Genomic DNA, 26,886 nt, shown 5'->3' on the forward strand with positions numbered 1-26,886 from the left:
AAGTCAGCAAAGTGTTTTTATAATCATTGTATTAAGTTGTTTTAAGTTCTTTTCATGCCTTTTAGACATTCCTATCACTCATAAGGCAGTGGAAGACTTTATTATATATTATACTGGTGTAGATATTGGTCTGACAAAGGCTTCCATCACACTAGGCTTCACATTTGCCCTTCAGTGCATGTAAGGAGCAGAAGCAATCCTTCAAACTCTTGATCTGATTGCTGTTGACAGTACGGAAGGGCGTCTTTGTGTTGCCGTCATCACTCTATTGAACTCGGTAGTGCCCCAAAGTCTGACCTAATGGTTCCTGTTTACTCATCCTCACGTCACTTCCAACGTGACTGTGTGTCTTAATAGATTACACAGCCTCGCCGGGATGACAATAGCTGTAGTAACTGCTCATTTTGGACTCATTAGTGAGCTAATACAGTGGTTTATTAATAGATTAACTTTACGGTTTCAGTCTTAATTGTGGTGCATATATTATATGATATGAATATGGACCATATCATTATTGGATTGCAGTGTATTATATTTTTAAGTAATTATATTTATTTTAAAAATATTTTAATATAATGTATGATTTAAAAAAAAATCCTTCTTTTAAAGCTGATAATTTTAGTGCTTGAACCATTTAAACCTGGATAGTTTTTTTGTTTTTTTTTACTTACATAATATTTAACATGCTTACATTGTCTATAATGTGTTTAATTTACTTTTTATTTAAAAAAAAAAATAATTATCAGGTTTGCAGATGAATACATGAGGGGAAATTTGTTTTTATTTTTATACCTAGGGAAAAAGTCATGGCAATTTCTATAGTGAATATAATTGTTTTTTAGTTATGTTCCACTATATAATATTTTATATATTGTCCTATTGGGAATTAGTAAGTATAATTACTCAAAACCCCCTACACTAATTATATATTATATGCATGTATTATATATTTTAAATTCTACATAAATATAAATGTATGAATATAATATTTCAGATACTCCTATACACAATGTCTTAATAAGTATAATTAAACTAGGGCTGTCAATCGATAAAAAAATTTAATCGAATTAATTACATACTCTGTGATTAATTAATCTAAATTAATCGCATACATAATTTTTGCTGTGAAAGTACAAAATATTTCAATTCAAATGAATCAATGCAGGGTTTTTCCTGGGTAAAAAATTGTTTTCGGTGGTGACAGACATGGTCATCCACACAAACAGTAAAAAGTGCCCTACCCACGTGATCTGCGAGCCCGATACTGACAATAAAGTACCCGTCACTCTCACTGTAATTCTTTCTTGCCCTCTTTGCAAAAAAGAATTTATAGCTTTGTAAGAGAAGATGCTTTTTTGCTAAACCTGAAAAGTATTAAAAAGTAGCATTTAGAAGTTATATTAACTAATAATATAATATAACATTAAATTGAATGCACCTAGCTAACAACAACTTGCTTTGTTCTGGTTTCACCTCACTCCAGTCTAAACTAACTGATTTTATAGGTAGGCCTAATTTAGTACACATTTAAATAACCTGAAAATATTGTGGATTTTTAAGGCTAATTTTACTAACCACTCCTGCTAAATGGGGTAAGCACACTTATGTTCTCATTTCAGAGTTGTTCGAGTAAATGATTCATTATAGACCGTGTGGACAGATCAGTTGTTGTCATGATTCATCCGTTCAAATGAGTCATTAGGTGGCGAATTGGATATTAGCGGATGTTGACTTATTGCGTGCGAATCGCGACTGTTATTTGGACATCGCAAAAGATTTGTCAACACAGAAAACACTTCACCACTGGATAGGATTTTCTTTTTGTTTACTGAAAGTGTGGTTTATGTCAGGTGCACGTGCAGGGCGCCTGTCAGAGGAGATGAGGTGACGTTCTTTTGAGCGCTATTCACACCCAGCGGTTATTCAGGAAAAACATTCTCCGAATGTGCCTCGTGAAACATGGATTCGGTCTTAAGAACTTTCAGCATTGTGTCAGTTGATTTAGATTATTATGTGTGAGGTAGAGAAAGTGCAGAGATGGTGCTTTGAAGACAGAGAGAGCTCGCGCGCACGAGGGAGGAGCTCTAAACGTTCTGTCCGTCAGAGATAGGACTAACTGCAGAACCACAGAACCATACGTCATGACAGTCTGAGGACGACAGTGCCAGACTAACAGCCTGAGGGCGGAAGTGGGCGGAGCCAATTTATCTCCGTAGGCATCGCTCCATTTGGAGCATTTTAAAGTTTAAAACCATGTTAATGTGAAATATTGTATTAAAACGATCTAACTGAAATTATATAGATTCACATTGTGTTAATAGCTTAATCATATACACAATCACGTTAAGATATATATATATAGCCTATGTGTGTATTAAAATCCCCTTGTAACCTTTTAATATTTTAAAAGTTCATAAATTTGTTTTATGTCTTAAATGATTAACTGAATATAAATTGAACACAACAAAGCTTAAACACTAAAATCGATAAACATTTATTAATTTGTCATAAAATAAAATAAAAAGCATTTCAGAATGAATCATTGTTTTTCATAATATATAATACGCATTACACGGTTGTACACTAGAATGCATGAATTAAACACATTCAGATCCATCAAACCCAAAAACAAAAGATATTTATTTAATTTTAATAAAATGTACTAAAATGTAAGAGCAAAAGCATTATATAGCCACTAGCTGTGCTTTGCTCTAAAAAAATACAAAATCAAACTAAATTGAGTGTAGATTGAACAGCAGGTACATGATGACAAATTAAATCTAAAAAAATAAACTTTTTTTGTAAAATGTCCATATCATCCTTAATTTGAAAGCAAAACACTAAAGGCTCTTTGGCCAGTTGTCTGTCATCATCTGTTTCAGCCTGTGAAAGTTCTTGTTCCTGGTCTTTTTCTTTCAATATCAGAAAGCACAGCTCTTCCACTAAACCCGTAAAGACCTTTGATTGTTGTGCAGCGCAGAAGTCTTCTGTGATCCGTGGTTCCTTCATGAGAGAAGGGTATAAACAAATGGGATGAGATGTTAAAAGTGTATTTAACAACACTTTGTGTTGTAGTCAGGATGCAGCACAGCATGTATAATAAAGTTTTGACATTCTGTTTTTCTCATGTTTATATATTGAAGACTTAACTGATTAATTTCATTGGTGACAGAGTATGATTTATGTTCAGTATAATTTTTTATTTTTTTTTTTTTTTAAAAGGCAAGCAATTCACATGGCTTTTCACGCTACATTTAACCCCGGGTTATCGTCGTCCTAAACACCACTTTTAACCGTGGGTAAAGTAACGCTCCACATATTGCTTGTATATTTACATGCTTTTGACAGTCACAGAAACACTGTGCATTGTATATAAATAGAAAATTCAGCATTGGAAAGAAAAAAAAAAAAAACAAATGCTGACAGAAAATGCAACAATTGCAGAGCAGAAAATACTGTTTAATTCTTTTATAGTCTGAAATGTTCATTCAGGATAAACTTGATCTATATGTAATGAGGAAGTTGACTATATGTAATGAGGATGTGCAATGCCTAAGCATTTATGAAAACATATTGTGTGCTTTGTTCATCCAATCAGTGACACTGACACTGCAAATAAGGATGTTAACCAGGGTTTAGTAATGTACAGTGCATATGAATACTCAGGATTAATTGTTAACCTCAGGTAAATGATGATCAGTGTGAAACGTGAATCAAGATAACCCAGGATTCTGTTTACCTGGGGTTAACAATCACCCAGGGTTAACTATTTAAAGTATGAAAAGCCCTCATATATGTTTTTCATTCTAATGAAAAGAGAAGTTCATACATTTTTAAAAACTTTTAACTTTTCCTTTTTTTTTGCTTACCATTAACATGAAGATCCCACACAGCCGGTCAACTGTTTCTAAAACAATAGAATATTATTAAGTTATTCCTGAAAAGATGTGACAGATATAACACACCATCTGTATAAGTAGCTTATGTGTTTATGAAAGTCTTATAAAACTAACCTTGTTTTTGATCAGCTTCTCTTGTTCTGGGGTGATTCTGCTTGTCAATTTACTGCATTGCAAAATCAAAGAAAAACTTAGATATATAACCATAAAAATTGCATAAAAGAAACAAGTTTCATTCTTCTAAAGTCAAAATTACTACTTACTTCATTGCAAAAACAACATTTTAAATTCAGAATACAAAAGAAACGTTCATACCTCCATGAACGACAGTTTTTTTAAGTGAATTTGAAGCTGTGCATTCAACCTGTGCCGTCTGGTCGGTTTAAGAGCACTGGGCAGTGGAAGTTGTTGCAGCACGTTTTGCATCGCTGTAAATGAAGTAAAGCGGAGCATCTCCCGATACTAATATGCCTCTAAAATCCACAAAAACACTGATCAGTATAGTAAAATGTAACCAATTAAATAAAATACAGTACCAACAACAAGTAAAATAACAAACCATGAATATGTAAACACCCAGGTGAAAAAATACTATAGTAAATACTATAGTGTTTTTGAACCATACTATATTTACAACACTAATGAATGCTACATAATACTATAATATTAACTATAGTGAACTGATAAACTAGTATAAATAGTATACTTTAGTTTTTACTACAGTAAACTGTAGTGTATATTGTAGTATAATATACCTAAAATTGTAGAAAACTTAGTACAATATTGGGTAAAGTAATTTGTTTATATTATTATAGCTGCCATATTATCACAGCAACTATAGAATTACCACAATAAATTAATTCAAGTATTTATAGTACTATAGTATGGTTCAAAAACACTATAGTATTTACTATAAATGACTATAGTATTTATTCACCTGGGCGCAAGCAACGTGAGACGATTTGTAAAATATCAAAAGACGTGATAAAGTGACTTTGAAGCCCATTTACAAAATATCTGAGTCATGTTAAGTGTTAACGATCGAATAAATACACAACACATAAACGTGATCGATTAAAAGCACAACACAAAGAAACTTTTTACCGTGTTCGCTTCTTCCGCCATGATTGTTTGCTTGTTTGTCGTCAACTCCGCCCACATCCAACGTGAGACTATTACTCCGCCCACTTCCGCCCTCAGGCTGTTAGTCTGGCGCTGTCGTCCTCAGACTGTCATGACGTATGGTTCTGCGGTTCTGCAGTTGGTTATTATTGGTCCGTCAGCGCAGCAGTCGTCTCCCTCCATTTTACAGTCGAATGGTGGCTAGAATGGCTCCAGGTTCAAAGGTCAATACGGATGGATTAATCTGCGTTATTTTTTTAACGCGTTATTTTATCTCAGATTAATTAATCGAAATTAACGTGTTATTTTGACAGCCCTAAATTAAACAGAAAAGCCCTCCAAAATCTCTGTTTTTTTGTTAGATGTTTGTTTGTTGTTTTTTTTGTATTTAAATCTTAATAATAATTAACTGGGGAAAAATAATTGAATTACATAAAAACTACAGAAATATAATGCATAATTTAAACTGGTTTCTGATCAAAGTGAACAGCACAACTCTTTCTCCCTTTCTCTCTCTTGCTTGTCTGTTCTATAAATAGCCATCTTCTGTTCACCTGCACCTTTTCTCTCAGTGTCTGGTGCTGTGCCACATCCTCTCTGTAATCAGCAGGAGTCTCACCGCTGTGTTTCTGTGTGTGATCTGCAGCTATCTCATGTAGGCAGCTGGATGGTACAGTGGCTGATGTTGTGCAGTGTCTGAAGTTTGCCAGCAGCATGCCTGTTATGAGCCAGCCCTGCCAGTTACCGTGCCGAGACGACTGCCAGCTCTCCAACTGGTCCAAGTTCTCTCCTTGCAGCTCGGACTGCGTAGGGGTCCGTACACGGAGGAGAGCTCTCGTGGGTAATTAGGACATATGCATCATTAACACTGTGGTTTGAACTCAGGAGGTTGCTGGTTCGATCCCTGGGAGGATTGAGGTATTACTGTACCATTTGTTTCCATATGCAAAGCACTGAACCAGAGGAAATGTAAATGCTACATGACTTTTAGCACAAGATTCGAGGGCTTATGGGATTAAATATATTATACTATGATGTATATACTTTGATATACACCACATTGTCGTGGTCAATTTTTTTTTATGTATTTCTGGACAATACAACAACAACAATACCATTGTACTTTTTGTAAGTATTAGTCCAGCCGTTCATGCAGCTGCAAGACACGGCGAGTCTGGCAGGAGGTTTAGAGGTGACCTCAGTGCTCATGACTTATTCATTAGTGAGCTTAATTAGTGCTGCAATCAACACTTACTTCCTCTGATTACAGGAAAAAGCAAGAAGAAGGATAAGTGTAAGAACAGCCAGATGTACCCACTGAGCGAGACCCAGTACTGCCCCTGCGACAAATACAACGCCCAGCCGGTGGGCAACTGGTCTGACTGCATCTTGCCCGAGGGTCGTGTGGAAAGCGCTGTGGGCATGAAGGTCCAGGGAGACATTAAGGAATGCGGCCAGGGTTACCGGTTCCAGGCCATGGTTTGCTACGACCAGGACAACAGGCTCGTGGAGACTTCACGCTGTAACAGTCATGGTAAGAAGTTCATCATGTAACTCTCACCATAGAGTTGACGTCAATCATTAGAACGTCATTAAAGTTAGCTAACATTACTAAGTAAACTTCCTGGACTGCACTTAACTAATTTGTTCATTAGCCAAGCCATGGTATAAACTCCCATCCTGTGAAGAATTGACACTTAAGTTGCATGTCCTTGCAGACTGGGCATGTTCCCACCTCAGATTTTTGAGCCAGATGGATTTTTAAAAAGCAACTTGTCTTCAAAAATGCCTTTGAAAAATTAAACGTTTATTCTAATTTATAGCATGATTACTGTGGATAAAAAAAAGGTATTTATACCAAAAACATATAAAATCATGCATTGACATGTAATGAATTATATTATTTGTCTAAATTTGGTGAGTCCAATCATGTCATACTTACAGTACCACAGATGATTTGCTTTATACTGAAAATTTGATCATCTACTTATCCTCAGTTTGTTTTTAAGTCAAGTCCAAATTGCATCTTATTTTGGTTAACCCTTAGGGGACTAAGCCCTTTTTGGTCCGTTTTCTCTATTTTTACATTTCGGCTTATAAACCATATGTAATGATGATGGACCACCATGTATTTGGTATCAATGGATTCAGAAGACCCTAAGCTACAATAAGCATGCATGCAATATGTTTATAAAGGAAGTATGAGTGAAAAATTGTACAATAAACTAGAGAATTTCAAAAACGAAAATGAGATTTTTCTCATTTATTACTGAAAATCCTACCTCACACAACAATAGTGAAAAGTTTTTGACCCAAAAATATATTTTTCAAACCCTTTGCTTGACAAAAATGGGTTAATGTTCAATCAAATGTGTAAAGAACAGTTAAATAATTAACTTTATTTACAAACAGTCCTAGGCGTTTTTTTATTTTTGGGACTAAGCCCTTTTTGGTCTGTTTTCTCTATTTTTATATTTGGGCTTATAAATCATATGTAAAGGAGATGGAACACCCTGTGTTTGGTATCTATGGATTCAGAAGACCCTAAGCTACCATAAGCATGCATGTAATGTGTTTAGAAAGGAAGTATGAGTGAAAGAAAATGTACAGTAAACTAGAGAATTTCAAAAACGAAAATTAGATTTTTGTCATTTATTACTGAAAATCACACATCACAGAATATAGAACAAAAAAATATATATTTTTCAAACTCTTTGCTTGACAGAAATGTGTTATTGTTTAATCAAATGTGTAAAGAACAATTAAATAATTAACTTTTTTTTACAAACAGTCCTAGGCATGCAAGTGAGCAAAGCGAGGCTTCTCCATCGGTGTAAAAGCTGTCTGCTCCAGATTTCTCCTCGTCACTTTCCAGTAATTGTTCCAGAGCTTGTTCTGCCGTAAATCTTTTACTGCTTGCCAACAAATCTGTAATAATGCTATATCACTCTCGAATTTATCTCTTTGTGCTCGCTAATACTCAGATCGCTCTCTGTAACACTCCGATCGCTTTCTGCTTTCTCCACCTGATGCTGATTCTCCGATCGCTTATTGATTACTCCCGGCTGCCGGTCTTTTACTATAGGCCAGCGAGCTTTTACAAGGCTACAGCAGAGCTACAGAGTCCTCTGAATGGCTAGAATACATCATGGTAACCTTCCTCTGCTTGGGTTAGAAAAATATTCCTCCCAGCGGCATTTTTTACATTGGTTGTTATGTGTTGAATCTGCCTAACATAATCGTTTTCATTGGCCTGTTTACGCAGTGGTATTGCGCAATAACGGAAGCGCGTTTAATATACAAACTGGATACCGCTGTTTTCAGTGGAATCTGAGGAAGCATCTCTCTAGCATTAATAGTTTTTGAGATAACTACACATTTGTAAAAGTATGCCATTTTGGGCGGTACCGCCCAATCCGTCCCTCAAGGGTTAATATCAGCCCACTTAGACAGGAACAGGGCAGATATTTTATGCGACATTTAGAGGCATCTGAATCACACCTTCATTTGATCATGTGTTGTTTAATCCCTGTTCATTCGTCATTTTCTACACCTTCCTCTCTCTAGTGACCTTTCCTCTCTCTGTTAGTGAAGCTTTTGGTGCATTGCTCACTTAATCTTGTTATTTGGATGACGAGCAGCCTGGTAAGAGCGCCAGGCTCTGCTCGGTTGACTTTGCCCTTTGCCCGTGTGGCTATTTCACCCTGCTGATCTCCAGGTATAAATCTCGGCCCTCATTAAAGACCGCATGTTGTCGGCGGGACTGGGCATAATCAGAGCTGACATTAACCACAGACAGATTCTCTCGCTTTTACAGCACACGGCCCACTTGGGATTTTGGGGGAATTGAGAACAGGCTCTTATTCAGGACTGAATCCATTTAAAAAAATAAAAAATAAAATAAAATGCACAAATGATTTTCATGGCATCAAGGTCATAAATAAACACTGTAATATAAATAATATTTATATGTATAATATAATATATATATATTATAATATATAATATATATATATATATATATATATATATATATATATATATATATATATATATATATATATATATATATATATATATATATATATATATATATATATATATATATATATATATATATATATATATTATAATATATAATATATCTATATATACTGTAAAAAAATATTTTCATGATTTGTTATCACAACATTTTTTTCTTTTGTCAAATCAACTTAAATAATTAATAAGGTTCAGATAACAATTTTTTGAGTTTCTGTTGATTAAACCAATTGCCTTCATTGTATTAACTCAAATTTTTAATTTCAATGAACTCAAAATTTTAAGGCAACTGGGTAACTTACTTAAACCAGCATTTTTTTTTTTTTTTTTTTTTTTTTTTGCAGTGTGTATATATATATATATATATATATATATATATATATATATATATATATATATATATATATATATATACATATATATATATATATATATGACCACATAAAACCACTTGCGAGTTAACTCATAACTTTAGTAGGAAATGAATTATTATTCAGTTACAAGGTTTAATTTTAACTCTAATAATAACTATTATAAACAGAAATCATCTAGTAAAGAAAATCTGTTGCACCTTATGCTGCTATATAAGCTAATTAAATAATGATGCTTGACTGGGCAAACATCAATAATAAATACTGATAATAATGATGATTTGATGTGAAACAGGTTGATCAGCAGCCCATGTTTAAATCTGCAATGAGAGTTGTCAAATGATAATAAAGTAAGAGTTGCCATGAGCTTAAAATAATCTTGGCAAAAAGCTCAAATGTTGTATTATTCAGTTACTTCCTCTGCTTTATTTCCCAGGAGTTCAAAGGCTTGAGAATTGAACTCCACAACTGATTCAAGTCAAATTATTTGCCTGAAAATGCTCTCAGGGACATTCACATGGAATCAGATGACATTTCACCATTTCATGGGCTTCTTGGCTCTCCATGTGGCATCTCTTAAAGCTCCTCAGAGTGGTGATGTCATCAGCAAATCCCTCATCATCTTTCATTATCTTTTTTTCTCAATCTCATTACTCTCTCTGTCAAAAGCTTTGTTCCAAAATCCAGTGAGCTGCTATGTAGGCTGCATTTTAAGGTATCGCCAAAGGCAGCACCACATATAACCTACATGTAAAACACAATCCCATAGTGCATTGCGACAGCCTGAGTGAAAAAAATCCAATATGTGGATGATACAATTGAATGTTGATTCTAAATATAGTGATGTAATCCATGAAATACCACACAAATACTGATAAAGACAATGAAATCCAATTAAAAATGGACTACTTTGTGTTTGTGCTGTGTGTTTTTATGCTTAGAGTAACACGTCATGTAGAACATTCGAAATAGTTTCAGAGTAAGAAACTGTGAAACTTACTTGTTTTTCTTTGATGACTCCCTTTAGTTTGTGTGTGTTGCCATTTAATGTTGCCCAGGGTCAGGACTTGGACAGGATGTGGATTGTGTTGAAGGAATGGGGTCACTACGGGCACAAAAGAATAACACGAGGGCTGCCATGTTTGGTGAATCGCCAGTGGCGTCCTGCCACCTCTGAACTGGCTGTAGGGACAGAAAGCATTGCATGTTGGGTCGAGTGGTCAGTGCATGGCCAATAGGGGCTTGTTTTTCTCCTCCTAGAGGGCGTTTACTCTGTGTTAACAGTGTAAAAGGACCGACATGTTTTAACACTGAAGGGCAGAGGAGATGGGAGAGCTGTTTTATACAGATGCATTGTGACTGCACAGGGTATTTCGGGTCGCTGCAGTATCCCCCCCCCTCGGGAACCGACTCTCCTCCTGCCCGTCACGGCCGTGTCAGATCCTGGTTAATCTTTCGGGCAGGCGACCACGAGGGAGAAGAGACTGTGAAACTCACTCTAGACCTCTCTGATTAATTGCTTTGATTTTTCAATAAGAAGCTCCTCTAGGTGCATGTTTCATGGCTTGTGTTCGAATTGCTTTTTAGCAGCACAAGATGTGCCAAGTTTTGAATGTTGGGTAGAGAGGTGACATTGTTCTTTTTTTTTAATATTCAGATAAATTTCGGTCTCAAGAATTTGAGTGAACCTTTTTAATTACTCTTCATTAAATACATGTTATTCTATTAATATTATATAATAATATATATTATATATATTATTCATCCACGCTGAGGAGCCGTGCCAAAGCACAACCCACGTAAAGATGATAATTCCGCAAATAACTGTAATGGCGAACAGAGATGGCGCCAAAGAGTCAAAACTTGCGGACTGCAGCTTTAATAGTGAGAACTGGAGTTGGACCCTGAACTAAAGTGTGACCTAAATATTTAATATTAAATATGTTTTGTTACTATTTTTGAACAATTTTATTCAAATAAAAAAATGAAAATATACTTTATTTTTAGATATTCTTGACAATTTCACAAAGGCTTGTTCCAAAACGAAAAACAAATAGGTTTTATATACTTTATGTAATTTTATAATATTTTTTATTATAATTGTATTATATTAATTGTCTAGTATATAATGCGTTTTCTAGACAAAATAGTTTATATTTATTTATTTAATTATTTTCATTTGATTTCAGGATGAATATTTTGTGAGATTCATTTATAACATTGAGTGTCCTCATTAAATTGTTCTGACGCATTCTACTGATTCCGTCATTAGCACCGTAGTTGCACACAATTTCATGCTGAGTCCAAAATTAACACTCACCAAGTGCCAAATGCTTGTAATAATTGGTTTTGGCAAGGAATAAAACAAATAAAACTGGCCAGTCAGTTGCTTTAGGAAACAAATATAAGGTTGAAAACCGTCAGCTTGACCCCTGTCCAAGTTTTTCTTTCATTTTCGTATCAAAACAAACAGTGTTAAGGATTTTCAGTGTTAGCACACCACTATCAACACCTGAGGAGCAAAATGTCATAGGTTGCAAGTGACAAAATGTCCTATTTGCTGAAAAAACAATAAAAAACAACATTGTATACTGTATGTGCATGCATATGAAGGCAATACGCTGCTTGCAAAACCTTCATCCATGACTGTGTTCACAATACAGCAAGATATACAGCATGACTTGATTTATAATTTAAATATTAAGGAAACAAATGTTCATTGCAGCATTAGAAGTGTATTAATTAAAAACCCTCCGCTTAAAGATTCAGTACATGTCATGTGAGCTGAGGTTAATAATCTCAGTGGGTGTTGTGCAGTGATGTGGTGAACATATGTTTGACATCATAGCTGTTTTAATCATGTGTTTGTGAATGCCTGGAGCGCTGACCAATCAGCTTCCAGCACCAGAACCATCCATTTTTTAATGTATTATTTACCACAGTATTTTGGAAGAGGCAATTTCTGCATTTGACTTGTTCTTAGCCAAGTGTTGGCTGCTCTTGAAAGGCTGCTGTGAAGGATATGGTGTTCAGGGACAACATAATGTGTGTGTGTTGGGCCAGCAGTATGTACTTGGAAAAGGCTGATCCTCTCGAGCCAAAAGAGTAGGCAGTACACACGGCTTGAGTAAACAGCAGTAATAAAATTCAGCATTAGCTGTTAAAGCATATCACATTCCCTGACCCTGCAGCCAACTCTCCACAAAAGTACTGCATCTCAAAACATGCCTATTTATACCAATTGCTTTTACACTTTTTATGCACCTCATGATTTTCTCTGCAAGGTACAAGCTTGCTTTTCATTTTTAATCAAGATTTAAACCACTTCAAAATAGCCTGTTTAATCAGTAAGACTGTTAGATTTGTTATTACCCTGCAGGAAAATCCAGTTTAAACCAGCATCTGATGGTAGTTTGTTTTACATGCTTGCTGGATGCTTATTTATAGTCATCATTAGTTGGGAAAGAAAACTGGAAGAGACCTTCTGAATCACATGTAATTTGTTTTTATGTGCAGATTTTGATATACTGTAAATTTTGAGCATGCATGCTCTTTTTTTCAGGGTATATCGAGGAGGCCTGCATCGTCCCTTGCCCTTCTGATTGTAAACTCAGTGAATGGTCCAACTGGTCGCGCTGCAGCAAATCCTGTGGCAGTGGGGTCAAAGTTCGCTCAAAATGGCTCAGAGAAAAGCCTTACAATGGAGGAAGACCCTGCCCAAAACTGGACCACCTTAACCAGGTAAACGTCACCCTAGCATTTGCGTGGAGGAAAGGACTATAAGTATATTAGATGTTAAAGCACGTTGTTTTACAGTAGGCAATTACAATTGTACAGTAGTACAATTAAAGTTACGCATTACAATCTCGCAATTAGTGTCAGGGAAAGTTAATTTTAAAAGTAAAGCCTTACAATATTGCGTTACTCTCTAAAAAAGTAACTAAATGTGTTACTTTTTATGGAAAGTAATGTGTTACTTTTTACCTGGGCTGGGATTGTTTGTTTGTTTTTTTTTATAACAAAAAAAAAAAAAAAAAACTTTTTTGAGATGGTGAGGTATCAGTCAATAAATGTGAAAACATCAAAACTTGTTGCTTCTTTGAAAAAGTAAATCAGATGTTTTGTTGTAAATTTAGAAGTAATGTGTTACTTTACTGCAGTGGTTCCCAAACTGGGGAACAAAATGCTGAGTAGTTAATTTAATTCTACCTTAAAATAATATTAAAATCGAGCATGTATTTCTAACTGCCAAAATGTTGTAAATCCAGCACATTTAATCAGCAAGAACGCAATTGTTCTCAAATATCCACATGACTGCAAACGTGACATTATTATACAACAGGTCAAAAAACAAAACATACATTTTAAACACAGTACTGTCAGTATTGAAACTATTTTGCAATGAAATAATATTTCTAACGAAAACCACAGCAGAACTACTACAACACACGTCTGTGTTTCGCGAACAATTCTGCGGCTTTGAACGTATCGTAAGAGTCAGTGATTCAATGATTCATTCACAGCCACTTGCTTCGTGAATGAATGAATGACTCGATGACTCACTCATAAAAGCAGCGACCTGCTGCCACCTACTGGTGGTTTTAGTTTAATATTTTAAAAGTTTTACTTAGTTTTACCATCATTGCATATTTCTCTATTGAATTTTTTTTATTTAAAACAGTATTTATTTTATAAAGTTATTCAGAAAGGTAAAATAAATGCACTGGAAAATCAATTTAGGGGGCAAATATTGTCCCTTAATGGTAAAGGTGTGACTGCAGTCGAAGTGGAAGAGAGGGGGTACGCGGAAGGATAGTAATCCCTTCAGGGGGTACTCCACACTAAAAAGTTTGGGAACCACTGCTTTACAGGTTACTTGAAAACAGGGTTAAATTTTATTTTAATGTGTTCCTATTAGGGATTAGGATAGGATTAGGGTTTGGTTTAGGGTTAGTTGCATGTAATTACGCCTATTTATGGTTATTACTATAGTAAATACATGTAACATGTTACAAGGACACATTAAAATAAAGTGTTACCGAAAAAATTAATCTGATTACATATAACTCGCATTACTTGCAATGCGTTACCCCCAACACTGCTCCAATTGCTCCAATATGCGGCTAACATAAAGCAATACTCTACACATGCAAATGTTATGTTCAGTAGTGCATTTTTATTCAGATTAAACTATTTTATTGCTACTTTTTATGTTAAATAAATTATAAGCATACTTAAAATAATTTATCTTGCCTTATCTCCCATTTTGGATGGATGTTGCTTGATAGAGAGTGCAATGCATTATGGCATTGTAAAAGGACACATGAAGTTCTACCTTACAATTTGTCCAAAAGAAGGTATCTTATGCTGATTAGTCATTCCTTAAGGCGTAGGAGCACACATGATATCTTAAAATACTGCCATAGGCAGTTCATTATGCTTTGGAGCATAGTTCAAAAGTTCCCCTTAACTTCTAGAATTTTTGGCTCAGTTATACACTGAAAATCAAATGCTTAAGATCCAAAATTAGGTTGACTAGTGAATCTCAAATTATTCATAAATTCTTGCTTATCATCTCTATTTTCTTTGCTGAGATTTGCTAGAAATAAATCACACCACATCACTGCATCTCTGCTCCTGACAAATATATGTTCTTGGATTAATTGGAATTTAATTTATTGAGATTAAATACTCTCTCCTTTTATTAATTAAAATATTATCAGGGTTGTTAGAGGTCATGTCATTTTACATTTTGGCAAATTTAAACAAGACAGGATCAAGAAATGACGCAGTCTTCTATGTATACTTTGTCAATGTGAAATCGAAATTGAACCTATTTATTTTCATAATAGATATTTATGGTCTTGCAAACTGTATTTCATGTTGTGTTTAAGCAATGCTGTTTCTTAAAAAGAATGATTAATAAGGGCCATTCTTATGGTGTTTTATGGTACTTTGGTCTCTAGACGCAGATGTTCTAATGACATTTTTCTCTAACTCTCCAATAATGCTGCTCGGCCCCAGGCACAGGTAAAAACACTTTCTTCTCTTAATTGGAATTTCTTTTTTTAGATTTCACATTCCAGAGTTGATTTAAAATTCTCTGATGGATTTTATATTGTTGTGTTTTTCTTTGAAAAGGGTTCACTTTGGTGTCATATTGCTATTTTTAAAACATTACAGATGTCCCGCCTTAGAGATATAACTGACACACTCAAATCAATATTATTATTTTGACATAATCTGATGAATTTATATTTTGGTGGATTATTTGTGTATTTCTTTATTTAAATTAATTTATTTTATGTATTTAATGTTGATTTCTTTAATGTGTATTTATTTATTTTAATTATTTTACTTATAAATTGTTACTTATTTGGAATGCATGATATATCGCCCATCATATCGGTATCAGCCGATACCAACCAATATATTGGTTATCAGCTTCCGGTTTTATTTATCGGTTATCGGTATCGGCTGAAATTTTCATATTGGTGCATCCCTATTATATATTACAATCTGTTGAATTAATATTCTGATTTTTATTTATTATTTAAATTAATTTAAATGTATTTATTTTTGTTTATTTAATTTTTTTTTTCTTTAATGTGTATTTTTTTAATTTAATTAAATCATAGAAATCAGGGCTTTAAACTGCTTTTAGACATGTCCCAAATTTTTGCGAAATCTACAATTATTCATATTAATTTCTATGCATTTATATTGAATAGAAAATAAAATGGCTCAGATTATATTTAGTTTGACCTTGCACTGATCATTTCTTTTTCACTCTGATCAGATTTTGTAATCCTTTTTGTGAAAAATCCCTGGTGTTATCTACCTTAGTTAGAATAGTTGGATGTGTATGATTAGTTTAGTAGTATTGATGCTGTCACGAGTGGTTGGTGGGCTCATGTTTCAGGTCTATGAGGTGGTGCCATGCGTCAGTGATTGCAGTCAATATATTTGGGTAGCTGAACCCTGGAGCGTGTGGAAAGTAAGTAACGTGGATCTGAAGGAGAACTGTGGCGAGGGCGTGCAGACAAGAAGAGTCAGGTGAGATGCCTTTTCCTCATAATTATTGTACTATTACTCCATTCACAATACCCTGACATCATACTGTGCTCTTCTTTGATGGTCCTGCAGGTGTATGTTGAACACAGTGGATGGTCCCACTGACGCAGTGGAAGACTATCTGTGTGATCCAGAGGATATGCCACAGGGCACGAGGGAGAGCCGACTGCCTTGCCCGGAGGACTGTGTGCTTTCCGACTGGAGTCCCTGGACCCCGTGTGACCTGGTCAGGATTATCGCTAATCCATTTAACCCTGAGGGTTGCATATAGGCACTGATTTGATTGCTGTAGTCAAGCAAGCAAGCAAGCAAATTGTATTTATATAGCACTTTTCTAAACAAATTAATGCAATTCAAAGTGCTTGACAAGGAACCAATAGATACAGCATAATTAATAAAATATTAATAAAATTAAAAAGAACAATTAACAAGTAACATAGACCCATTTAAATACATAATAAGAATAGAATTTATAAAAATCTAAATATGAAAAATAAAATACAACATTACAAACAAAGCAAAACACAAAATATAAAGAGGTTTTATAAGATTTTACAGGAAGGCCAGACTAAAAAGATACGTTTTTAATTTAGATTTAAAGCTATTAATGTTTTCAGCACATCTTATGTTCTCTGGAAGGTTGTTCCAGAGTTGAGGAGCATAACAACTAAAAGCAGCATCACCATTTTTTTTTAGTTCTACTATGAAGTGTCCATTTTAATTATCCTAAGCATTAAATTCAATTCAATTCAATTCACATTTATTTGTATAGCGCTTTTCATGATACATATAATTTCAAAGCAGCTTTACAGAGAATGCATGTCAACATTACAATTTAAAGAATGCAGTTAGCAAATAATGTAATAATTTAGGCAATTAATTTACAATCACTGTTAGCAGTTTAACTGAAGGTAGAAGCAATGAGCTCCTGGAAAAATGAATTACATTAACAATAATTAGGATATAGAAATTGGGCAATGTGCATGTTGATCCAGATGATTGCGTCTTCTGAAATCCTCGCAGGAGTTGGCGCCGTCTCTTCATAAGTGTTGGTCATCTGAGGTCTTCTTAAGAGGCTGGATCCAAAACTGAAGCTGATGTCCTCTCTAGTAAAACAGAAAAGCAAATGATTAATAATCATTTACGCTAATCAATAATTAGTGTAGCTGCTGTTCATGACATTAAGCAAAGAGTCATGTGCAATTGATCTGGTATGAGATGCATTATGTGAATGCTTAGCTAAAGAGATGCACCTTTAATCTAGATTTAAACTGGGTGAGTGAGTCTGAGCCCCGAACATTATCAGGAAGGCTATTCCAGAGTTTCGGAGCCAAATGTGGACTTAGATATCCTAGGTACAACCAGAAGTCCAGAGTTTTGTGATCTGAAAGAGCGTGATGGATTGTAAGGCGATAGAAGATCGGTTAAATACACAGGAGCTAAACCATTTAGAGCCTTATAGGTCATTAGCAATACTTTATAATCAATACGGAACTTAATGGGTAACCAGTGTAGAGATGATAAAATTGGTGATATATTTTTTAGCATCTGAGACATGTCTAGGTTCATGCCTTGATAACTGAAAAATCTCTTCAATCTCCTAAGAAGTATCTGAGCAATACCATTTTGGGGTTACTCCAACAGGGACATCATTTTATCCTCGGATTATATGACCTCAGTGAGAGCCAACAGACACTGAGGCGTAAATTGTGGCATAAAAAATCAAAGCAGGTCATTATGATGCACTTGTTAGACAATAAATGAACAGCTTGAGGAGAAATATGAGAGAATTATGAGCTAACTAAAGTGAATGAACTGCAGTGTGTAAAAGACGACCATGTTTTATTGGCCTCTTAAAGCCGTGTACTGGAAGAGGAGATCGGGAGAGGACGGCGTTTGCCCTGCGTCTGCCTAAAGAAGGAGAGGACTGCCCGGTTAGCATGCAGACTGAGCCCTGCCTCCTGAACCGCAACTGCTTTCACTACAGTTACAACATCACCGGTGAGTATACCAAATTGCAAAATGTTTCCAAACAGCTTTCCGAATTAGTGCTGCATGATCAAAAAAATCACTTTGGTTTGCCAAATGGTGTTCTTTCTAAAGTCATTGATGATTCATTAAATACACAATGGATAAACCCTATATTTTTTCTCTAAAGTGCATAACAGTACTGCGGTAAAATTGGCTGCATGCAGTTTTTGAGTCCCTCTGATCTGGACATTACCCACAAAGCACTTTTCTTGTATTGATTTGAGTTACTTGTATGAGTCATTCAAGAGTTTGGATCATTACTGGAACTACGTCCTCCATCTGCTCAGACTTCATTCACGATTCCCCTCCAAGAGCGTCAAAGTGAAGCGCTGCGGTAGTGTCAGTTTATGGAGCTGAAACTGTGTCCTCAAACCATCCGCTCTGGAGGACGCAAGCGACCTCTGACCTAGACGTGTAGTTTAATGAGAACCCGCAGTGTGATATCTGTGTGTGTTCACTTAGACTGGAGCACATGCCAATTAAGCGCCAACGCTGTGTGTGGAATCGGTCTCAAGACGAGGATGCTGGACTGCGTTAGAAGCGACGGCAAATCAGTTGACCTCAAGTACTGCAAAGAGGTTTGTGCGTTTATTTAGACTCTTGAAGACTGTTGTATATTTGGGCCTAGAATTGTAACTAGAGCTGCTTTTCGAGAAGAAAATAGAGCTGAAGTTTTGGGTTTTAGGCTTTGATTCTGTGAAAATTAAATGCTTTGCCATTTTCATGACACTCAAAGTGTGTCTAATTTTAAGTGCACAATAATAAATGCACAAAGTTACACAGTGCTGCAATATTACAATGATATGATCACTGTTGGTTATATTTGAATGATATATGTAAGTGTGTGCGTTTGTGTGTGTGTACTGTATATACTACCATTCAAAAGTTTGGGGTCACTAAGTATCTCACAAAGGTTGCATTTATTTTGGTCAAAGATAATTGTTTTCCATTTTAATATATTTTTTAAATATACACTCTAAAAAATACTGGGTTAAAAACAACCCAAGTTGGGTTGAAAATGGACAAACCCAGCAAGTGGGTTGTTTTAACCCAGCGGTAGGGTTAAATGTTTGCCCAACCTGCTGGGTAGTTTTATTTAACTCAACTATTGTTTAAAAATTACTGTATTGCTTAATTAAAATCAACCCAAAGTATGTTGGAAATGAACATTTATTAATGTTCAATGAATAATTATTAAACAATAAACATTTATTAAATTGCTTATTAATACATTTATATTAATAAACTATTAAATTTATATTAATAAAATATTAAAGCTTATTAATAAACATTCACCTTTTGTCTATTATTGTTGTCTCTAATTGCATCTGGTTTTTAATTTCACAACTATTTTGGGTTCATTTTAAGCTAGCCATATAGCAATTTTTAAATAATAGTTGGTTTAAATAAAACTACCCAGCAGGTTGGGCAAACATTTAACCCAACCGCTGGGTTAAAACAGCCCAATTGCTGGGTTTGTCCATTTTCAACCCAACTTGGGTTGTTTTTAACCCAGCATTTTTTAGAATGTATTATGTAATTTATTCCTGTTATGAATTTTCAGCATCATTACTCCAGGCTTCAGTGTCGTATGATCCTTCAGAAATCATGCTGATTTGCTGCTCAAGAAACATTTCTTCTCAGTGTTGAAACAGTTGTGCTGCTTGTTGTGGAAACAGAGAAATGTTTTGTAACATTACAAATGTCTTCACGGTCACTTTTTTATGAATTTAATGCATCCTTGCTAAAGAAAATTATTAATTTATTTCAAAATACAAGACCCCAAACTTTTGAATGGTAGTGTACTCCTCACATTTATGTCACTAAAACATGAGAAAAAAATAAAAAAAATTAGACAGTCCCTACATCTACCCTTATAGCATATGTCGTGATGAGCCAATGGAAAGGATACAAGGTTACTTTGTGCCATTTTAAATTGTAGGTTAATGTGAAAAGTGATGGCAAAAGATCAGTTAAAATCTGTCAGCTCTGGTCACTTTAATTGGACCCTGTGGGCGAGAAGTCATATGCACAGCATATTAACCCTCTAACCCAGTTTTCAACCAGCCCACTTCGTATCAGAGTTAAAAATCTTTCAAGTGTAAAACAAAACTACCCATAATTTAAGAAATGAGATCTTGGACTTTTTTAATATCTCCGTTGTGTCTACTAAACAGAAATGTGATTAAACATAGAGCATATATGTGCACTTCTGCTTCTCAGATGCTTTTTACATGAATGCTAAGGAAACAGTGTGTCTTATTTCCTTGCACAGCTGCGCTTAGAGAAGAAATGGCAGATGAATGCTTCCTGCACAGTGGAGTGTCCAATCAACTGCCAGCTCTCTGATTGGTCAGCATGGTCAGACTGCTCCCAGACCTGTGGCCTTGAAGGTAAAGCCAAAGAATGGACAAATGCATGCCTCTTTGCTGCCCGCATACCCACATCTACACTCAAACCAAAAATTATTCAGACGTTTTTGCGCAGGACACTATAGTTCATTTCTGTAAGTGAGGATAGCAAAATAAAGTAAACTGACATATTATACCCAAAAACTGGACTATACCAGTAAAATTGATAAAAAATTGGAACCAAAAATTATTCAAACACTTTGACCTGACCATGTTTTGTTAGTGTTATCTGACATAATTAAGATATTTTTTTTTTCTGACACAGTTTAACTCTGAGATCTTGCCATATTTTATTACATTTTTTTAAACATAAACTGTAATAATGAATTAAATGTTCAAGGTGTCTGAATACAATTTGGTTGGACTGTATATTTTAATATATTTTTAAACTGTAATTTATTCTTTTGATGGCAATGCTGAATTTCTTCAGTGTCACATGATCCTTCAGAAATCATTCTAATATGTTGATTTGCTGCTCAAGAAACATTTATTATTTTTACCAATGTTGAAAACAGCTGTTCATATTTTTGTTGAAACCATGATACAGTTATTTTAAGCACTCTTCAAAAGAACTTTATAGAACTTTTTATACCTTATAATGTTTAGTAACATTCTATATGTTGTTACTGTCACTTTTGTACTTCTGTTTGTAGTTTAATTTGTAACAATAAAAAATCTTACTGACCCCTAACTTTTTTACTAATATTAATAATAGTGTACAATATATTAGTCTCAGCCCAGTGATATGCATATTGCACACTAAATTGGGAAACACGTGAAAATAAATAGCTCCAATCAAATTGCAACTTTCAAACTCAGTGATCTTGGCATTGCTAGTGTCATGCTTAACTGTTTGTGATGTAGGCTGGAAAATTGTGCATGCAAAGAGAGAACAAAAAGATAGCATAGGAGAAGAGAGCTATAACCCTGAAATACCAGATGAAATGATGGACTGTTAAACTGAAAAAAAAAAGATGGAAGCAGCTCTAGATAGAAAATGACAGTCGGCCTGCCAAACACTTCCAAGATAAGGTAGAAAAAGAAGAGCGAGAGAGAAGGCGGCGCATTGTGTGCAGTTTTATGCTAAACACGTGTGGGATGAGCTAGCGAGTTATCTGAGACAGCCGTGTCTTGAGCTGGAAACTGAAAGACGAGTGCGTGTGTGTAGAGATGTGTGTATGCGGGCAGCTCATGAAATCTGTCAAAAACAGGTTCAGGTCATATTTCAGTCCCAAATCAAAGTTTTTTTACTTAATTTTCATTCTCATTAGGATGCATTAAATTGATCAAATGTGACAGTAAACACTGTTCTTTTGAACTTTCAATTTATCAAAGGATCCTGAAAAAAATGTATCATGGTTCCCACAAATATATGAAGCAGCACAACTATTTTCAACATTCATAATGGCTTCAAATCAGCATTTTAGAATGATTTCTGAAGGATCATGTGACACTGAACACTGGACTAATGTTGCTGAAAACTCAGCTTTGATCACAGGAATATATTACATTTTAGAATATATTGCAATTGAAAACAGTTATTTTAAAATTGCAATATTTCACATTGCTAATTATATTACTGCATTTTAAAATAAATAAATGCAGCTTTGGTGTGCATAAGGGACTTTTACTGACCCTAAACCTTTGCATAGTAGTATAAGTAAAAAATCTCTTCTAAATGCATTGCATAATATATAAATATGAAGTATTGATAATACATTGTAAATACAATCCCATTACCATTTTTTACTTTAATACAGAACAGTCATTTTTGGGGTGAACTATCCCTTTAAATGGTCTTGTTCTCTGTGGAACCGAAGCTTAAACTCATTTCTCTGTCGCCTGTCTTATTCCTCAGGGAAGATGTGGCGGAGACGGACAGTGGTTCAGGCGTCTCAAGGGGATGGCAGGCCTTGTCCGTCTCAGATGGAGCAGTGGAAACCGTGTCCTGTGCGACCCTGCTACAGATGGCAGTACGGCCCGTGGTCCGAGTGCCGTGTTGAGGTCTCTCGTTTCATCTTTTTATATTGCATTCTCTTATTGATCAAATGGCTGAATGTAAATTCACTGATCAGAGTTCATCAAACTTGAACTTAAGCACTGCAAGAAGAAACTTTTTCACACAATCGCAAGTACATTCAAAGAAGTCTTTCTGCTCAAGTTTGGTGCACTCAGACTTTTGAAGGTTCAAGGTCAAGTTTATTTTTCACAATCCATGTTTTTCATAGTTTTTGTCACTGCAAATGTTTTCAAAAGGCATGTGAAACTATCCACACTGAGGTATACAACAGTACAGTCAATTAAATAGACTGTACGTACAGTACTCTACCGTTCAAAAGTTTGGTGTCAGTTGGATTTTTTTATGTTTTTGAAAGAATTTCCTTATACTCAGCAAGACTGTATTTCATTGTATTTATTTACTATCAAAACAATTTAACAAACTATTTTTCTATTTGAATTTTTAGTTATATTTTTGTGATGCAATAGCTGCATTTTGATTACATGATCCTTCAGAAATCATTCTAATATGCTGATTTGCTGCTTAAAGGATTTAAAATTGAATTTACTTTGGCATAGTTGAATAACAAGAGTTCAGTACATGGAAATGACATACAGTGAGTCTCAAACTCCATTGTTTCCTCCTTCTTATGTAAATCTCATTTGTTTAAAAGACCTCAGAAGAACAGGTGAATCTCAACATAACACAAACTGTTACGTAACAGTTGGAATCATTAATATGTACGCCCCCAATATTTGCATATGCCAGCTCATGTTCAAGGCATTACACAAGGGCAGCCAGTATTAACATCTGGATCTGTGCACAGCTGAATCATCAGACTAGGACAAGGACAATAGCGAAAAATGGCAGAAGGAGCAATAATAACTGACATGATCCATGATAACATGATATTTTTAGTGATATTTGTGAATTGTCTTTCTAAATGTTTCGTTAGCATGTTGGTAATGTACTGTTAAATGTGGTTAAAGTTACCATCGTTTCTTACTGTATTCACGGAGACAAGACTGTTGTTATTTTCATTTTTAAACACTTGCAGTCTGTATAATTCATAAACACAACTTCATTCTTTATAAATCTCTCCAGCAGTGTGTAATGTTAGCTTTAGCCACAGAGCACTATCAAACTCATTCAGAATCAAATGAAGAGTTTATTTGCAAAAACAGATAACTCCATTTTTATGAATTCTCACAAATCATGTTTTTTTTTATTGTGCATTCCAAGTAATAACAATCAAACTGCAGTTGGGCTGTTTTGATTAAGTAATGATAACTCTAAAAAATACATGTAAATTAAAAAATTAAAATTCATTGAAAGTATGTTTTATATATATATATTAAAAGTTTGTTTTTTAGCAAAAGCAGATAACTCCACATTTCATGTTTCTTAGTTAAACAAAACCCAAGTAATTGCATTTAAAACACTCTCAAACACACATGTGCACACAAACGCACACACACACCCACCCACGCGCGCACACACACACACACACACAAACAAACAAACAGATCAGCACACACACACACACACACACACACAGAGATCGGCACATAAGTACACACACACGCACTCATCCACACACGCACGTGCGCGCTCGCGCGCACACACACACACAAGCAAAAGGACAACCAATTTTTCAGCATGTAAGTCGTGTATGGTGTACAAGGACTTACAGGAGTCGAAATCATAAATCTTCGATCACTTTTAGTGAGCTTTGATAAAACTTCCCTCAGCTAGCGCGTCTTTTTGAAGTGACTAGAAGCCTTGTCACCTGACCTGAATACTGCGCGCTGATTCGCTAAAACGGACTTATCGGTTTCTGTCTGTACACAAACAAGGGCGCTTGTCGGCTTCTGCTGTAAACGTGAACTTACGATGCCTGAAAGTGGGCAAAACCGGCTCTTCTGACAAAATGGATTTAGGGTACAGAACGTGCTATATATGGAGAATAATGCACAGCACTTAGTTCATTTTTTAAAAAAATGGCGTTTATCGGTTTTTGCAAATGAACTCTTCAAATGTAAACATCCAAATAAATACTATACTCACATGATCCGACTCATGCAAGCAGCATGCATGACGAAGATTTTGAAAAGATCCATTTGAGGGTTATATTAGCTGTGTGAACTTTGTTTATGCACTGTATTATAGTCGAGAGCTCGGGGGGCAGGGAGCGCGAGTATTTAAAGGGGCCGCAGCCTGAATCTGCGCATATTTAATGATGCCCCAAAATAGGCAGTAGAAAAAAATTAATTAAAAAAAATCTATGGGGTATTTTGAGCTGAAACTTCACAGACACATTCAGGGGACACCATAGACTTATATTACATCTTGTGAAAAAATGTTCTAGGGCACCTTTAAGAAACAAGTATTATTATTATCAATGTTGCTTAATCTTTTTGGAAAGCATGATACTTTTTTCAGGATTCTTTGAATAGACAGTTCAACAGAACAACATTTATTTGAAATAAAAATCTTTCATAACATTATAAATACTGTCCTTTTGCACAATTTAATGCATCATTGTTGAATAAAATTTTTAGTTTCTTTTCTTTCTTTTTTACTTTTGAATGGTAGTGTTTATTCCTCAGAATTGGGAGTTATAAAGCCAGAATTGCATGATATTAAGTCAGAATTGTGAGATATAAACTCACAATCACGTGTTACGTCCAGTTGTGAGGGAAAAAAAGAATAATGTTTTTTTCTCAGAATTGTGAGTTTATATGTCACAATTCGCAATTGCATGTTATAAATTCACAATTCTGAGAAAAAAAGTCTTGCAGTTCTGACTTTATAACTTACAATTGTGATAAAAAGTCGCAATTACCTTTTTTTATTTTTTTTATTTAGTGGCGGAAACAATCTTCCATACCTCACAGCATTCTCAAATGTGTACAATAAGCTTGTGGAAACAAATTCAAGTTTATAATGTAATCTGTTGCTCTTTGTTCTTTTTTTTCTGCTGAGCTCCATTGTGACTCATGAAATTCAAACAATTTAGTGATTATTGAACTGTATTTTACAACAGAGCAATAGTTGAAGCTAAACACTTCAATCGGCCAATGGCACGCACTCTGAATACATTAATGACCCTCACTGGAACTCGCTCTTCCAAACCTTGTTTTCCAATCTCGCCGTCAACCGTCATCTTCTCTTCTGTTATTCTCTCTGATCCTCCTCCATTTCAATCCTCCTTTTGATCTTTGGATTTAGGAAGTGTTTATGACTGCTCAGCGCTCACATCTCAAACCTCTGTGTGTGTATGTGTGTTGTAGGAGGTGGTGTGCGGGGTGGGCTTACGTTTCCGGAACCTGTCGTGCTTTGTATCAGACGGCTCCAGTGATGGGAAGAGCAGCATTGTAGAGGAAGATCTCTGTGCTGGATTAGAGCAGGCCGTCGATGGAGATAAGAAAATTGTTCTGGAAGAGACCTGCACCTTACCCTGCCCTGGTAACAGACTAAATTCACATAGGACTGTTGATTTATGAGTGTTGACATTGCATGCAAACTGTTATTGGGACAAAATATCTTCAACAGCAAAAAAAAATAATTAAAAAAAAAAATACTGTGATTAAAACAAACCCGTAAGCGAAGCTTAGCATGACAGATCTTTTGTTTCATTCTGATTTTAAATGGCAAATGGCATTGAGATTTGAAAATCACCCTTTTAAGCCATCTTATTGACAAAAAAAAATATTATTTAAAAATGTTTATATATATATATATGTATGTGTATATATATATATATATATATATATATATATATATATATATATATATATATATATATATATATATATATATATATATGTATGTGTATATATATATATATATATATATATATATATACACACACAAACACACTGTTTAAATTGGTGTGGTTTTTGTGTGTAAAATATTAACAAATAATTTTAGTATAT

The 26,886-nt window shown here is 34.8% G+C and overlaps 1 protein-coding gene and 1 long non-coding RNA gene across 3 annotated transcripts in view; one reads left to right on the forward strand and one right to left on the reverse strand.

Annotated features, from left to right (window-relative positions):
- Nucleotides 1-26,886, forward strand: part of thsd7ab (thrombospondin, type I, domain containing 7Ab) — a 146,627-nt gene that overhangs the window by 111,518 nt on the left and 8,223 nt on the right. Inside the window, exons 13-23 of the mRNA XM_067410961.1 lie at nucleotides 5,668-5,862; nucleotides 6,292-6,420; nucleotides 6,460-6,555; nucleotides 12,996-13,180; nucleotides 16,356-16,489; nucleotides 16,580-16,733; nucleotides 18,367-18,508; nucleotides 19,001-19,116; nucleotides 20,814-20,931; nucleotides 22,808-22,953; nucleotides 26,242-26,416. Of these exons, the coding sequence (XP_067267062.1) occupies nucleotides 5,668-5,862; nucleotides 6,292-6,420; nucleotides 6,460-6,555; nucleotides 12,996-13,180; nucleotides 16,356-16,489; nucleotides 16,580-16,733; nucleotides 18,367-18,508; nucleotides 19,001-19,116; nucleotides 20,814-20,931; nucleotides 22,808-22,953; nucleotides 26,242-26,416 (1,590 nt within the window). The remainder of the gene's footprint in view (nucleotides 1-5,667; nucleotides 5,863-6,291; nucleotides 6,421-6,459; nucleotides 6,556-12,995; nucleotides 13,181-16,355; nucleotides 16,490-16,579; nucleotides 16,734-18,366; nucleotides 18,509-19,000; nucleotides 19,117-20,813; nucleotides 20,932-22,807; nucleotides 22,954-26,241; nucleotides 26,417-26,886) is intronic.
- On the reverse strand, nucleotides 2,477-5,164 carry LOC137037180 (uncharacterized). 2 transcript variants are annotated; one of them, XR_010897261.1, is made up of 5 exons: nucleotides 5,004-5,164; nucleotides 4,264-4,372; nucleotides 4,014-4,065; nucleotides 3,870-3,907; nucleotides 2,477-3,003 (listed from the first exon to the last, which is right to left on the reverse strand). It is a non-coding gene; the product is annotated as an uncharacterized lncRNA (long non-coding RNA). The 2 variants fall into 2 exon arrangements; XR_010897260.1 differs by having other exon boundaries at nucleotides 4,215-4,372.

This window comes from Chanodichthys erythropterus, chromosome 2 (genome assembly GCF_024489055.1).
Source record: "Chanodichthys erythropterus isolate Z2021 chromosome 2, ASM2448905v1, whole genome shotgun sequence".
In the NCBI taxonomy this organism is placed as follows: Eukaryota; Metazoa; Chordata; class Actinopteri; order Cypriniformes; family Xenocyprididae; genus Chanodichthys; species Chanodichthys erythropterus.